This window comes from Oryza brachyantha, chromosome 9 (assembly GCF_000231095.2).
Source record: "Oryza brachyantha chromosome 9, ObraRS2, whole genome shotgun sequence".
In the NCBI taxonomy this organism is placed as follows: domain Eukaryota; kingdom Viridiplantae; phylum Streptophyta; class Magnoliopsida; order Poales; family Poaceae; genus Oryza; species Oryza brachyantha.
This window is the reverse complement of record NC_023171.2, coordinates 855,397-872,396: the sequence shown is the minus strand read 5'-3', so window position 1 is coordinate 872,396 and position 17,000 is coordinate 855,397. Positions and strand designations below refer to the sequence as shown.

The 17,000-nt window shown below is 42.4% G+C and overlaps 1 protein-coding gene across 1 annotated transcript; it reads right to left on the bottom strand.

Annotated features, from left to right (window-relative positions):
• Positions 1-718: 718 nt before the first annotated feature.
• LOC102722890 (aspartate--tRNA ligase 2, cytoplasmic-like) lies at positions 719-5,927 on the bottom strand. The gene is made up of 10 exons (XM_006660353.2): positions 5,345-5,927; positions 4,480-4,590; positions 4,240-4,353; positions 3,503-3,793; positions 3,318-3,428; positions 3,192-3,245; positions 2,224-2,303; positions 2,026-2,141; positions 1,260-1,374; positions 719-1,166 (listed from the first exon to the last, which is right to left on the bottom strand). The coding sequence occupies exons 1-10, from the start codon at positions 5,855-5,857 to the stop codon at positions 1,040-1,042; spliced, it is 1,632 nt and encodes a 543-aa protein (XP_006660416.1). The 5' UTR covers positions 5,858-5,927; the 3' UTR covers positions 719-1,039.
• Between the last annotated feature and the right edge of the window lie 11,073 nt (positions 5,928-17,000).

Genomic DNA, 17,000 nt, shown 5'->3' with positions numbered 1-17,000 from the left:
ATATATATTATTAAAAGTAATCTAAAACAAATAAATAGATTATTCTTCTACCTTATTATAATGTAGATGCCAGAATACTATAGACAATTAAGCTCTTCTAGGGGTGCTTTTTGAAAATTATTGAATAGCTAAAAATACATTACTCATGAATAGTGTAAAGTAATTACCCACATTGTCATTCATCACCCCAAAATAGTTGAGGATATTTTAGAACTTTAGCCTTACAAACCCAATTGATTTCAAGTCTCCGACAATCCAAAGATACAAACTACTCCCGTATTATTCTAGTTTAACTTATAATAATTTATCAATTTAGCATGTAGTATTCTAGCTTAATAATCTATATTATAATAATTCTAACTAAAAATAAACATGGCTTAATTAGACTACCTCCATTATGCCCAAAAATACAAGCAATCAAACCTTTAAATCATTAATAGTTATGTGAAAACACATGGTAGGAGGTTTATCGTACAAAACTCTTTCATATAGTTATATTTTTAATATTTTATAAAACATAGTTTAAGTAAAACATGTGTACCAGAGACTGTTTAAATTATCCTTAATCCTCAAGGACGAAGATAGTATATCGTATCGTCTTCATCGTTTGCAAATAGATTGACAATAGGTTAGGGCAGGGTGATAAACTTGGGGTATCGACAGCTTGAATCAATCAAGCAAAACACAACGCCAACGGCAGTACCGAAATCAAGACAGATGCTCCAAAAGTTGTGGTCCATTAATAACAAAGAAGATAACATGTTTATATGGGGAAAAAAAAGGTTTTCCTGGACTTTGTATGCTTCCTTCATCGACTTCCAGATAACTCATAATAGATATACAAGTTGCCCTTGTGAAATAACTGAAGCTTTAATCCACATACAGGGGATACGTTGCTGCACTGTTCGGTGAACAAAACAAACTGCAGTGACCAGCGACGCGGTTGTTGCGGTAGTTGCTTCGCAACTTGGCGAAGATGACGCAAACCAACATCTACCAGTCAATAGTGATTTCAACCTTTGGTTTCGGTGAAAAGAAATTATGGGACCAGCCTTTGTGGGTCACGAGGGAAAAGCGATGTCTTCCTGATGTTGTTTAGAGCGCAGAACAGCATCACCACCCTCTCCAAGCCAACACCAAAACCACCATGAGGCGGTGCACCATAGCTACAGTGGTGGCCATATATTGAAATGAGTATCAAATGAAGCAAAATGCTGCAATATGAGAGGATTGAGAAAATGGCGAAAGAACAAACTTACCTGAACGATTCAATGTATGATGCAATAGTACTTGCATCAATTCCACACTCCGTTGCACGTTTCGTCAACAGCTCCGGTGTATGTATTCTTTGTGCTCCAGATATAATTTCCTCTCCTATTGAATCAGAAAAATGGTCAACGTCAACAGGTTGCTTCTGTACACGAATATCTTCAGTGATACCTAATCCCTAGTACTAATGACATTAAGATGAAAAACACAACTACAACAAAGGAATTTTTCACTAAATTCAAAACCACAGCAAATTTCAATTGAGTTGCCCAGACCTAGGTTATCTATATGATGCACACGCACCATCAATCGAACTGTCAGGACCAGTTGGCACCTCACATTGGAGGGTATGCATTTAAAGCAACTAACTAGAAATAGGTGTCAGTCATGTCTGAACCATCTATGTATTCGTCAGGAGTGAATAAAAGTCCTTGGAAGAATTGAGTATATTCTAGTTTATTTTGTCAGTCATGATGTTTTTGCTAATCTTTTCAGTCATGATTCCGTCTATCTTTTTAGATGCCAAACTATGCAATAGAAAAAAAATGAAACAGCCGTTCCTAATTTCATTCAGAAAGATTCACAAAGGTACAGTTATAACAAGCAAGACCGAAAACAATGCCTTACCTGCCGATACATTATTCACATTTCACAGTATATGTACTTAGCTGATCACACATGTAACATATGCATGCATGATACTGAACAGACTGCAATAGATTCAAACAGCTGAAAGCATGATATAAATTTACATACCTCGAATGAAGACATCAAAAGAGTTACTGTAAGCTGGGTTGTCATAACAAGGCATGGTGTAGAAGGGACGCACAGCCAAAGGATAGCGATAGAGGATGAAAAATTCTGTTCCATACCTACAAGTAATTTAGCAAGTCGTTAAACCTTTATTTTCTTTCGGAAATAAGTGAACATAGTACAGGTAATGAATCTGCATACTTCTCCTTAACAAGTCGTCCAAGTTTTTTCTCAGCTTCAGTGTTGAGGTCACCCATGGGCTCGATTTCTGTTCCAGCTTCCTGCCAAATAGATAAAACATCCTTGCTAATTTAGAGGAAGTAGTTTCTCTAACAGTAGTTTTAGTTCTTTAGTATTTACTATTTGTACTATCATAAATATAGATAAAGGTGTTTTTTAACAAAATCATTAAAAAAAAGTAGCCTTGTTTTGTAGATTTATCCTAATCTAATCATGCAACATGTACCTAAGCAAAGAAAAATGTTTAACCAAATCTGGTTTTGCTAAAGAAAGACCCAGATAACCCAGTATATCTGTTGGTCTAGACCGAAAATATACATGCTTTCAATATAGATTTTTAGCACAAACAGGATTTCATTATATCAGACGTGATTGATCAAGATTCATTAACAATATAATTGTTTTTGAAAATATTTTTCACTGAAGATCATGAATTAGTTAAGTTCAACCAATCAAATTACCAACAAGATTCTTTGGTGTCCATTGTAGAATTAATAGGTTTGGTCCTTGAACCTCAAAGTGTCCAGCACATCTATCTCATTTAATAAAACAAGAAACTATTGACTGAAAATGTCAAGGTTGCCATTTTAGGATGAGGCAATGACTGCATATTTTTTATCAATAAATTCTGTGGGTCAGTCAGTGCACACTGCAACAAGGATGTGAACTTACACGGAATTGCTAAAAGAAATGCTCTTACCGGCACGTGAGATTTCATTGTAATTATGCAAACGACAATATTTAGGATTCCCAGTAAAAACCTTACTGACTAGTGTCTTGGGTAGATTTCTCATATAAGGCCCAAGAACATACTTAATCATATGTAATGTTTCAGCTGGGATGGTTCATTGAATACATCAGATATATGTTCAGAAATTTACCCATACCGAGTAAGAGGAATATAAAGACAGTGACTGAAACAAGATTACCTTCAGCATTTGAATTCCTTCTTCATATGTGAGCTTCAAGGTTTTCTCTAGGTACTGTATGAATTAGCATAATTTGAGTAAGATAATAAGGTAACAAGGGCAAGAGAGAGACAAGAACTTGTTCACCTTCAGAGGTTCAAATGGATACTGCTTGTTTATTGTCTCGAGTTCCTTTTTGCAATTCTCATTCAAATGTTTAAATATTGCTACAAACAAACCATCTATTATGTCGCAAACCTGTTTTGAGAAATCAGAAATTCAGAATCACTTCAGTTAATGAAACAAAGCATCTTTCACCCAATTTTCCTTACCTCAAAATAATGTTCCTTAATCTCCATCTCAGCATCAAGACCAACAAACTCACACAGATGCCTGTGAGTATTTGAATTTTCAGCTCTGAAGACAGGCCCAACCTCAAATACACGTTCAAACCCACCACAGATAGCCATCTGCTTATACAACTGTGGGGATTGTGCTAAACATGCTGGCTGTCCATTATATTGTAGCTTGAATACAGCCGCACCACCTTCACTTGATCCAGCAATTAGCTTTGGGCTGTGAATCCCAACAAAATTCTTAGAAAGCAAAAATTCCCTGAATTTCTGCAAAATATATGACAGTGATTTAGTTTTCACAATGAATATAACAAGCTCATATGCTATAGAAAACATAATAGAATCCCATTGTTAAACCTCCACACAATCAAGGATTAGCCTACATAAGCTATGGACATAAATACATACTACATACATATGGCCTTCACTCAAGACATAACTGGTTCACATAGAATCTTAAGCCTCGATTAGTGCAATAGGAGAAATGCAACATCAAATTATTGGGAGCATTTTAGGGTCACTAGATCAATTTCCCAAGAGCCAAATGTTTATTACTGCAAGATTATGAGTAAGCTGTGAATGTTTACCAGACTTGTGGGAAAATTGCCAAATTCAACGTGCTAACTGGGCTATAGATCACATAGCATCGTTGGAATAATAGGATCTCCTAATACGAAAATTGTGAGAATAAAAACAAAGAATAAAATACTCACGTTTTCAACTTGACATTGAATTCTGAATATTGCTTGATTCGAAGGTGTCCGGAGATCAATAGCTCTATAATTCAAGCGAGTATCTTGGCCCACACGAACTAACTTTTCTCCAGCCTGAAATGGCAGCAATGGTTATTATCTTAAGCCTAACTATGACCCTATGATATAAAGACAGAAAAGTTTGAGCGCAAACTTGTGTGCATCCTGAAAAGAGAAAGCAAGCAAAGCACAAAGACATACTTGTTCAGCCTTTTCAAATTCAGCCTCACTCCTTGATGCATCCTCAAGATTAATTGGAAGGGTAGGGGTTGCCCTATTGATGCAATATATCTTCCTCACCTGGATTTCCACCTGTCCGGAAAAACAAACACAGGACCACTTAATTAGCTAGTCACTGAAACAAACCACAGTTGCAAAACGTGTGCTCTGTGGTATAAATAATGCTGCAGGATTAAATCGAGCAAATCACATGAGTATTCAGCATTCTAGATCTATCATGAGAGGGCTACAAAAAGTGTATCATCTATTACTATATAATTGTCTCCCACTAAGGTACATTAAATATTTCTCTCTCCATGCAACCTTCCACATCACTGTGAAATAAGAACCATCGATTTTACTTTGATTTAACACAATCATTCATTTTTATACTCCTTCCAACACCTAGCTAAATCCGTTCATTTTGTACTCCTTCCAACACCTAACGTGGCCAGTTATCATATTCAATACACTCAAGTCACAGAACATCCCTCATCCTGTGTAATTTACCGTGTGGTCTATTTGTCATGTATCTAACCTTTAGGAAGAGAAGAACACATATGTTTTTTTTTTTTTTAAGAATGCAAGCCGCCAGGCCGATGGACTATACTTCATATGATTATTTTCTGTTTATTGTACTTCATTTCTCCAAGAATCTCCCGTAGGAATTGCTAATTGGTGCAGGGTATCTTCTAGTTCTAATCGATTGCACAACCACATAAATATAGCATGATTATTCAGCATCCTAGAGCTATGACAACTTCACAAGGGGACTACAGAAAATGTGCATTCCAATCGATCAAGGGCTGGTACAAGTGCAGGAAATAATCCGAAATGGTGAACAGACCTGCTGCGTGGTGGCCTTGAGGGGCTCCTTGGGGAGGGAGACGACGCCCTCGATATCGACGATTGATTCCTTGCTGAGGGAGGTGGCGAAGCGCACCATCTGCGTGCTGACCCCTGCGTCGACGCTGGCTACGAGCACGCACTGTACGGTGCACATGCTCTGGCGCAGCACGACGAAGGCCATCTTCTTGCTGACGGGTCGGATCGCTTGCGCTGCTCCCCGGATGATGACGGAGCGACCCGCGGCGGCGTCGTCGAGGTCGGCGATCTCGGTCCACACGCGGCCGGAGATGGTCTTTGACTGGATCTCCTCGACGGGGACGTCGCCGTAGTTGGCCGCGAAGGGATCGTCGGCGTCGGCCTGCGGCTGCTGCTGCTGCTGTCGCTGCGCCGCCTTCTCGGCTTTCTCCGCCTTCCTCGCATCCTTCTTGAGCTGCTTCTTGCTGATGGTGGCGGCGGAGAGATCGCCCGCGAGATCCTCCGCGGAGGCATCGGGTGGAGGCCCCGACGACATTTCGGCAGTGGCGGCGGCGGCGGCGGCGGCGAGAAAGAAGATGAATAGGGTTTGGGTTTAGGTGGCTGGAGCCCGGAGGAAACGGGCGATAAGGAATTCCAACCTATAACACTGATATTTTTTTTAAACTCCCCATCATCAAAAAAAAACTAGAAATAGATACTACTCTTTTAATGTAAACATCACTATTTCATACTTCAATTTACTACTACTTATCTCACATGATATTTTGGATGTTATGTAGAAATCATGTCTCATGCAAGACATGGTTTCATTCTCTTTCCTCATTTATTCACTTATCACATCATCTTTTATCCTAGTCATTGGGTTGGGAATGCCTTAAAGCTGCTACGGCGTATGTCGTGAGGTAGAGAGTTCGGAATGGACCACGATCCTCTCTAGTTAAAGCAAGTTCGACCAACTAATTGTCTATACCTAACTTAATAATGAATTTATACAATAGTTATGTACTACATAATTAATATATGGTCCCACCTATCGTACACACATGTGTCTTGGAATCCGTGTTGCAACTGACTATAAATCTGTAGTCCGCTGCTATTCTCTTTTCTCTCTTACCATCTTAAAATATACTTACAGCTAGCTTATAGTCTATTATTGTACTTGCTCTTACTATGTGCAGTAAAAGTGGCTGAAATATGGGCACCACAAGTCAGCTATACCTACTACACATTAGTAATCCCTCCGTTCGAAATGTACAATTCAATCGCTTATTTGATTCAATCGCTTACACCTGGAAACCTCCAACATGTATAATAATAACTTAAAAGGAGCATGATAAAAACAGGCTCAAAAGGTAATATTTGCATAAACTTAATTTAGTCAAGGCATAAATAATAATAACTATTAATTAAAGTTAAACCCAATCACTAGTTGGTGCCACACCAAACTACACTAGGCCCAACCATCCACCAATGCTTTGTTGCACCACATAGTACTGGCTTCACACATCTATAATAGCAAAGTATGAACCATGTTTAATTAACTAAAAAGCAATAATCATGGAGAATTTTGATCGATCGCCCATATTCGAGGGTGCCCATATTTGAGGGCGTGGTTGTTTGAATAGTTTTACTCTTATTAGAGATATACAAATTTACCCATAAGATACAGCCTCACCTACAGTAGCTGAGTCAAGAAATTATTTAAAGTCGGGGCAATGGACAAGCATAACTATAATCATATATATAATCTATACTCTTAATTACTTGATCAGCAGTGTTTTGTATCACATAATTACAAATCCTCTAATGGTTTGGCGCCGGAAAGCTCGGGTAGCCGCCTTGACTGCCCGGGAGGTGAATCCGCCATTACTCACATACATACCCAAACATCAGTATGTCACCACGACATCCTACTAAGAGCAAACCTAGCAGCTCATGCATCCCATCATCCATATTAAAAATAGATGATATGAAGAGAAAAATAGACTCTAGCATATCATGCATCCCATCATGCAAAAACAAATGGTCATCCAAATTTGGATGTTCTCTCTCCTCCATGCATATTTCTACATCCAATCACAAGAGGAGAGAGTAATATCAATATGAGAGTATGTGGTTGCAAAATATTATTAAAATAAATATGGATGATGTATTATGGATGATCTCTTGGAGTGCAAGATGATATGAATGGGGGATCTTTTTTTGATGATCATCTAAATGGTCATATAGATGATTACATATGCATGAACTGTTGGGTGTCGGGTTTGCTCTAAGGGTCTGTGATACCACTGTCCACATAACCCACCCATAACTATTCACACTGTGATGAGGCTGCACTTCCCGCATGAGTGATCCCCCGCCAAGTAAGCTACCCCTTCGCAATGGTAGATCCAACAGTCGATTAACCCATACCCGAGCCAACCTAACTCCATCACACATACCCTTGCCTAGGTGTCTAGGAGAGGAATGAGCTATATTTTTAACCTAGCCATTGCACACACTAGCTTACGATAAGTACGGTTTAGTATCCTAAGGGTTTGTTTTTTGACAAATTGGTCCTTTTCACAAACTTTTCTCAAAAATAGGTCTTGCTGAAAACTTCAACCAAAAGTATGTCTTTAGGTCAGCTGACATTGTCTATAAAAACGCCAGGAAAGTTGCCGCTGAGGCCCTGCCAGCGTGGTGGCCAAGCCCTTTGTGCTACCGAAGTGGCACAACTCTTAGCGCCAACACACCTGGCACTGAGCCACCCAACCTCAGCGCTAGGAGAGTTGGCGCTGAGCGCTGGTACATAGCGCCCGCCCAGGCCGGCTGAGCCCTCTTCTAGGGTTCGAGAGTTCATCGGTTTCCTCTTTCATCCCCTCATCAAATCTCCTCAAATCGGTGCCAAATCAAGGGGTTTTCTATGGGATTGAGTTGGGGATCGTTTGGCAAGGTAAATCTCCTCTGAAAACCTAGGTTTTTCCCATGATTTGATTGTGTATTTACCATGTTTTGTTGTGACATTGAATTTACAAAAAATTGATTAGGATGCATTATTATTTGGATGAAGTGGGTGTGGATGTTGTGGTTGTGCCATGTTCATCTTGATCCTAGTAGGTAATTCTCAATAGTCAAATTTTGAATTTAAATTTGGATGGCTAGGGTTTGGTATGTGCTTGCAAACTCAATTGAAAGAATATTTAGGCAAAATGCATGAGTATGAAATTGTAGTTCCAGAGTAATGTGTAAGTTTTTTTGAAAGCTTTACAATTTTAATTTTGGAACAACTTGATATTATTTGGATTGTCATGACACAACCACGAAGGAGAAATGCTCTGTCATGTCCAGAAATTCCTCCATGAATTTCTGAACTTAATTGTATATTAAAATCCTTGTCCAGGATCAGCCAGGGTACACAAAAAGACAATGTTGATTACATAACCATCGTTCTTAGAAACAACTGAAAATAACACTTATTCTAACGAGAATGCAGCGGAAAGATAGCGTAGACTAGCTCCAGCGGGTACGGCTCCAGTCCACAGGCAACGCTTTGACGGTGAATCAGCTCACTCCTAAGAGGCACCTCCATCGGACTCTACTTCTAACTTTGAAGGGGAAATTGAGCAAGGCTGAGTACAAACCACCATACTCAACACGCAGCACGGAAAAGAGGGTAATAAATGATACATAGGGATCAACAAGGACATGCTAGGGTTAGTTGCAATAAAGTAGCATTTAAATAAATAACAGCGATTAAATTGAATAAAAGTAATTAAATAAATGAAGGGGTAAATAAATAACAGTAGTAAAATACCACATCACTGTCCAACGTTACACCACACTGCGATAGGCCCAACCACTACACAACGTTACACCATGTTGCAGTAGTTCCAAGTGAAAGCTAGTTTACCCAAGTCATTAAAGGTTCACTAATCACAGTGAAGCTGGGAGTCCGCCCTTGACCGTGGGCACGGCTATTCGAATAGATTATACTCTGATCAGAGGTGTACTACTATACCGTACCCACAAGACACGACTCCACTGCACTTGAACGTGCACCGACATACCACCACGGCATACCAGAAAGGAGACCATGATAGGACCCGTCACATAACCCTTCCTATTTAATCGCACCGCATTTCAGGTTTCACCCCCTCTTTTACATCAAGTCGGGCAGTCCCCTCTTGTGTCTTGGTAGATCCGAAAGCAGTAGAGGCTTTCGTTACACCACGATTGCCCGTCCATACTCCATCATGCGTACCCTTGCCTTGGTACGTCAAATCCCACCTTACCCATTTCGGCATGTGGTAGTTGACGCTGAAAATAACAATCAACGGTCACACACGTAGGCCTGGGAGTAAATCTTAGACAGCTCCAGTGAAGGACCAAAATATTAGAAAAGGTGCGCGGGCATGCCAGTTAGTTTGATCCTACAACTGACAAGATGAACAGTAAAACAAGCCGATCGGCAATCAAGCCGATAAGTAACTAATAATCCAGCTGATTGGATGTTGATGCTGCGACACCGATAGGATGAACGATCGGCTGTAAGAAGCTTGGATAGGCTAGAAACTCAATAGAAATAAACTCGAATTAAATATTAGACCAGCGTAATCCATCAAGTTACTTGTTAATCTTAGTCGATTAGACGAGCCCCTATAACCAGATCTAACTAGACATGCAGAGATTGGACTTAACCAAGACAGTATGCAGTCGAGCACGATATGATTATAGGAAACACGAAGATCGATAAGTCTAATAAATAAACCGACGAATTACTTGGAATAGATAATGAATCATATGTTACGATCGGCTAAAACAAATTTGCATGTAATTCTCATAAGCCGATGCAACATAAATAACTGTCGATCTAAATAAATCAAGCCGATTGGCGTAGAAATAATGCAGTAAAACAATCGACTACTCTATTTATGTAAATATGATAAGCATGTAGATCGGGAAAATCATCGGCTATAGACGGCGACCAAACAACCAAGATCTATAAAATACCTAGCCCAGATTGCTAAAAATAATCATACAAGATCAGACCCAACCAAGACAGTTCAAGATTAAACCTAGCAATGTCAGGATAGATACTAATCAGATCTAGATTGCTATCAAACCAATAAGCCGATGACTGGTAACTTATCGGCTGGTACTCCGATAAAACAATGAGTAAAATACATCCATCTGATATAAACCATCTGACAAACGCAATCTACTAGATCGGACCTAACTGAGACAGTACTAGATTGAATATGTCAAATAGCAAATATCAAACCAACATAGATTGCCCAAAGTGGTCGCTAGATCAACTCAAAACACAAAAGTGATCTAAGTTGAAACTGATACGATAACTAGCAATCGTGCAACTAGATTAGACGATCAGACCGAACCGAGACAGTTCTAATCTAGCCGAACGATTACCGTGGCCCAGCGGAACGATGGACTTACCCCTCCGCTGGAGATCGAAGCGATGCAGCCCTGCGTCAGGTGCCAAGTTCCACCGGAGTTGAAACCTCGAAGAAGAGGGTGGTGATGCGCCAAAAGAAGTTGATCTAATTGATGTATAGATGAAAAACAATGACCTCAGGCATACATATTTATACCCTCGGGTTGAGGCTAGACCGTGTTGGACACGACATACAACTCCTAATAGATAAAAAGAAATAACAAACTAGTCCTATACGGACTCTATCTCTAACTCCTACTAGATAAAACACATACAAGTCCCGATCGGACTCTAATCTCTTAGAGATAAAATAAAATCCTAACTAACTCTAATTAACAGATAAATTTACGCCGCCAAGCCTTGGTCTTCCCGATTCCCTGTCGGATTCGAACTCTTCCAGATAAAATTTCTATCGGTGATTTCACCTTTTCTTATCCGAATCCAATACGGAAATTTACCAAATTTTGGTGTTAACGGTGGTTAGCACTAATTTACTTCCAGGGTTTCCCGTGAACCGGTCCTTAATTGCCATGGGTGCGACTCTCAAAACCATGCACCCACAGCCCCATTAGCAATATTTTAGTTGGCATTAACCCGAACCAGGTAATGAATCATTATTAACAGCTATTCAGAATTAATCATGATTAATGAGTGATCCCATGAGCTGCTTGTTCTAAGCATGACTAAGCATTAACCTAGGCCTAACGACGACGGCGGCGGCGGCGACCGGCACGGCGGCGACAACGCCCGACGATGACGGCGACGACGACCGACGGGGCTGGAATGTCGGTGGCGCGAGGGGCGGCGGCCAAGCGGGACGCACGACGACGATGGTGAATGGCCCGACGATGGTGTCCGACGGCGGGAAGCGGTCACGCGGGAAGGCGGGGGTGGCGCGACGACGGCGTGACGATGGTGAAGACCAGCGGCGGCGCGGCTGCGATGGCCGTGGCCCACGACGCCTGGTGACGACGGGGTAGGAGGAGACCCGACGGCGACGACAGAAAAAGAGAGGGAGAGGAGAGGGGAGAGCTCACCGGCGGCGGCAGAGGTGGCAGCGAGTCGGCGAGGAGGCGGGACGGGTGACAGCGAGCGGAGGGGTGGCGACGACATCCGGAGCGCGGACGACGGCGCACGGACGACGAGGTCGGGCGCGGTGGCGAAGGGGAGGAAGAGGAGGCGAGGGCGTTGGGGGTGCCCACCAGCGGTGGCGAAGGCGGCGGAGGGTCAGCGAGGTCTGAAAGTGCATCTAGCCCCTAAACGGAGTTTTGGATGATTAATGACAATGCTAGCCAAGCATGTGTGCACTAATGAGCTGTGATCGCAGAGAAGTTTAAAGGATCAATTCGATTGAAGGATTACTTGATAAAACTTAGAGCATGTGTGACCCGAAGCGACGGCTCTACGAAGACGAAGGCGCTCGAAGGCGTATTTTATTTTTTCTTTTTGAGTCGTAGGAACTCCGTACTATTAAGAGGGGTCACCAGAAGCTAAGCATACATTCAAGAGTGGTTAGGGTTGAGTCGAAGTCGAGCGGAGGCTCGCTGCTGAAGCAGGGACAGGACGATCCGGACCTTGGTCCGGCCCCTGCTCTGAGTGAGTAAGTTAAGTGTTGGCCGGACGGTCCGGCCCCCTAACCGGACAGTCCGGTTAGGTTTCTTTTCCAACGGCTAAGTGACGTCTGCCAGCCTATAAAAGGGGCTCTTGAGATCTAGCCGTTGGAGAGGCTTTCTGTTCGAGTTTTTTGGTTGCTAGGGCAAATTTAGCACCTCTCAAGCCTCCCCGCTAACCCAATACACCTCCTAGAGAGATTAATCATTGGATCATGTCTTAAAGAGAGTGTTAAGGTTAGTGAGTGATAGAGTGTTCATTCTTGGGCGTTGATGGATGTATGTGGAGTCAAGGTGGCCTATTACTCTTGGAGATTGATCTCCTAAATGGATAGGCGTCGCCCGCGAGCCTCCGATTCGTGTGGATCGCCCGGGAGCAAGTTGTGAAGGTTGGTGCCTAACCTTCGCAAGGGAATAGGTAAGATTGATAGTGGATTCTTGTGCTTTCTCATAGAAGGCTGCAGGGTAGAGCGAATTGCAATCTAGGACTGGGCAAGCCGCCTTGATCTTGACCTTGGTGGTCGATCGAAGGGGTTGCTAGTCCCTAGTTGTGAATTCAGAGACCCGTGTTGGTCTTGTGGGAGGAAGCCAAGAGAGGGGTTGCTAGTCCCTAGCTGTCTCTCTGGGACTTCAATTGGTATCAGAGCGAGGTTCTTCTGAAAAGGCTTAAAAACTTGAAGTGATCCAAGATGGGAGACAAGACTGCCGACGTTTCCAACAACAACAACCGTAAAGATGAAGATGGTGGAGAAGGCTGTACCAAAAAGGGAGCCTCTATTGAGTTTGATTACTCTAAACTCAATACTTCATCATCTAACATTTCTATCTCTTCCGGCCGTGCACCTTCCTTTGATGGTACTCCCTATGGGGCATGGAAACATAAAATGAGACTTCATGTAATCTCCTTGCATCCAAGTGTTTGAAAAGTTGTGTGCACAGGTGTGAAGGATATGCCGGAAGATGAAGAAGATCTCACTTCGGCACAAGAGCTCCTCATCCACTGTAATGCTCAAGCGGCAAGCGTGATTCTCAACTCCTTTAGCCCGGAGGAATTCAACAAGGTTGATCAACTTGATGAAGCTAAGGAGATTTAGGACACGCTCCGCATTGCTCATGAAGGATCAAGAGGGGTTCGAGAATCCAAGATTGAACTTCTTGAAGGGAAGCTAGGGAGGTTCATGATGGAAGATGACAAAACACCTCAAGAGATGTATGACCGGATGATGGTCATAGTGAACAAGATCCGTGGCCTTGGGAATGAAGACATGACGGATCATGTGGTGGTGAAGCGCTTGCTCCGGGCAATTTCACCAAGAAATCCTACCTTGGTGACTTTGATCCGTGAGTCAAGCGGTTTCAAGAGAATGACTCCAAGTGACGTGCTCTCAAGGATCATCTCGCATGAACTCTTGGAGGAAGAAGCCAAGGAAGTTAAGAAATACGCCACCAATGCCGCCCAAGCCAAGAACAAGGAGATTGCATTCAAGGCAAAGAAGACTAACTCCAAGCTTCAAGAAGAGAGCTCAAGTGACTCGGAGAGTAAGGATGAAGAACTCGCTCTCTTGGTTCACAAATTCAAGAAATTCCTCCGCAAGAAGAGCTATGGGAGAAAGAATGAGGACCGGTACAAGAGGCAATCCAAGAAAACATGCTATGAGTGCAAGGAGTTTGGGCACTTTATAGCGGATTGTCCCAAGCTCGCTAAGAACAAGGAGGACAAGGGTAAGACCAAGTATTTCAAGAAAAGGCCCAGGAGAGCTCACATTGGTGAAAAGTGGTTCTCAAGCGACAATGAGAGCGACAAAGAGGAGGAGCCCAAGTCAAGCAACTCCAAGAGCAAAGGCGTCGCTACCATGGCCATATCGTCATCAAGCACGGAGCGGCACTTCTCCAACTTGAGCGACGATGACGGTGATCATACGCCATTGTGCCTCATGGCGCAAGGGCGCAAGGTATATCTAGCTCCCAAGCATTATGTTGACTCTAGTGATGATGATGATATAGACCATGATAATGATGATGCTTTGCTTAGAGATTTTAGCAAACCCGCTCTCATTCATATCGCTAAACTCATGAAAGTGCTTGAAGAAAAGGAAGGATCTCTCGAGAGGCAAGAGGATCTCCTTATTCAAGAGAGGATAAAAATGACTCTCTTGAAAAGGTCCTTGCCGGAAAGGATGAAAAGTTGGTTGATTTGTCTAAGGAGCTTACGCTAGCAAATCAAACCATAACCAATCTTAAGGATGTCAATGAAATCCTTGAGGAAACTATTGTGTCCATGAATGTGATGCACAATGGTCTTGAGAATGAAATTGACAATCTTAAGCACAACCTCTCCAATTCTAAGGACAACACAATAGTCAATACTATTCTTGATTGTGAGAAATGCAAAACTATTGACTTAAGTGTTGTTGAGATTAACAATGCAGCTCTCAAAGAGTTGAAGAAAGAAAATGAGAGGTTGGAGACCTTGGTAAAGTTTGGATGCATTCGAACTTACCAATCCAAGGATGCTCTCTTCAAGACAATCACCTCTTATAACAACAAGGATAAGAGGGGTCATGGATATTCCCTCGACTCAAATGCAAGCCCAAAAAGAGTAATGATCAATGGTAACCATGTGTTGCATTTGTGAAGGAAAGGGAGTCAACTGCTGAAGAGGACACAAAAATCAGCCCTGAGGACAGACAGTCCGAACAGGGCCGGACAGTCCTGCCTGAGTCCTCTATTCAATAGAGAAGGCAGGCCGGACGGTCTGGCCAGGCTCGGACGGTCCGGTCCGGCCCCTCTGTTCAATAAAGAGGGCAGACCAGACAGTCTGGTCTGGGTCGGTCAGTCCGGTTAGACTTCTCGGTCCGGCCGGACGGTTCGGTCCGGACGGTCCGACCTGAGCTGTCTGCCTGGCAGAGAGTACCAGCTAGACAGTCTGCTCCTACGGGCCGGACAGTCCGACCCTAGCTGAGCAGAAAGGTTGACTTTGAGCTCTCCTCAGTTCATGAGGATCCAGCTCGAATTAGACTTATCTATGGCTCTCATGTGATCATGAAGAACAACCGTGGATGTGTGGTTTCTATCTTTATTGGATCAAGTCAAGATAAGCGAAGGCCAAGCATATGGATCCCAAAGGAGTTGATCACTATTGTTAAGGGACCTAAACTTAAACAAGTTTGGGTACCTAAATTGCATGCTTGACCTGTTTCTTGTAGGCATACTCCTCCGGTGGCTCGAGTTGGGTTATCAATAGCGGATGCACTAATCATATGATCGGAGAAAGGAGTATGTTTATCTCACTCGACGAGAATGGAGGAAATTGCGACGACATTATCTTTGGAGATGACAACAAAGGAAAGGTAATGGGCTTAGGTAAAATTGCTATCTCCAAAGACAATTCTCTCTCAAATGTCTTTCTCGTTGAGTCCCTTAGCTACAATCTACTCTCGGTTTCTCAATTATGTAAGCTTGGATTTAATTGCCTCTTCATCGATATAGATGTTACCGTATTTGTGAGAGATGACAAATCGGAAGTGTTTAAGGAAAGATTAAAGGGGGATCGCTATCTTGTTGACTTCGACCATGATAGAGTTAACTCTAAATCTTGCATAATCGCTAAATCGACTCTTGGATGGCTTTGGCATCGATGCCTTGGTCACTTCGGGAGGAGAAATTTGTCAAATCTTCTAAAGGGGAGCACATTCTTGGCTTATCTAATGTCATTTTTGAGAAAGACCGAGTTTGTAGTGCTTGTCAAGCGGGGAACTAAGTTGGAACCTTCCACCCCACAAAGAACATCATGACGACTACAAGACCATTGGAGTTATTGCAGATGGATCTCTTCGGACCAATAGCTTATCTAAGCTTGGGAGGTAACAAACACGGTCCAGTAATTGTTGATGACTTTTCTCGCTTCACTTGGGTCTTCTTTCTCTATGACAAGAGCGAAACTCAAGAAATCTTCAAGAAATTTGCGAAGAGAGCGCAAAATGAGTTTGAAGTGAAGATAAAAAGAGTTCAGAGTGATAACGGAGGAGAATTCAAGAATACCCAAGTTGAAGAGTTTCTTGATGAAGAGGGAATCAAGCACGAGTTCTCCGCTCCATACGATCCTCCTCAAAATGGGATTGTGGAGAGGAAGAACCGGACACTTATCGAGATGGCTCGGACAATGCTTGATGAGTACAAGACTCCGGATGTCTTTTGGGCCGAAGCCGTCAACACCGCGTGCCACTCCCTCAACTGTCTATACCTCCACAAGCTTCTCAAGAAAACTGCATTTGAACTTCTAATCGGTAAAAAGCCAAACGTATCCTACTTTTGTGTCTTTGGTTGTAATGTTTCATTCTTAGCAAAAGGCCTAGATCATCTAAGTTTGCATCCAAAGTAGATGAAGGTTTTCTATTAGGATATGAGGCAAACGCAAGTGCCTATCGGGTTTTTAATAAAACCACCGGTATTGTTGAAATCTCAAGGGATGTGATGTTTGATGAAACTAATGGCTCTCAAGTAGAACAAGTTGAAGTGAATGATGCAGAAATTGGAATTTCACGGGAGGATATAGACAACAAGGTTGTTGTTGATGTAAGACCTCGGGAGGTTGAGGGGGAGCAAGAGCAAGAACGAGATGTTCAACAAGAACC

Coding starts and splice junctions, on each gene's coding strand:
- LOC102722890 (XM_006660353.2), bottom strand. CDS start 5,857: ATGTCGTCGGGGCCTCCACCCGATGCCTCCGCGGAGGATCTCGCGGGC. Junction 3,794..4,239: donor TTCAATGTCAAGTTGAAAAC/GTGAGTATTTTA, acceptor TATATTTTGCAG/AAATTCAGGGAATTTTTGCT. Junction 1,167..1,259: donor TCATACATTGAATCGTTCAG/GTAAGTTTGTTC, acceptor CCACCACTGTAG/CTATGGTGCACCGCCTCATG.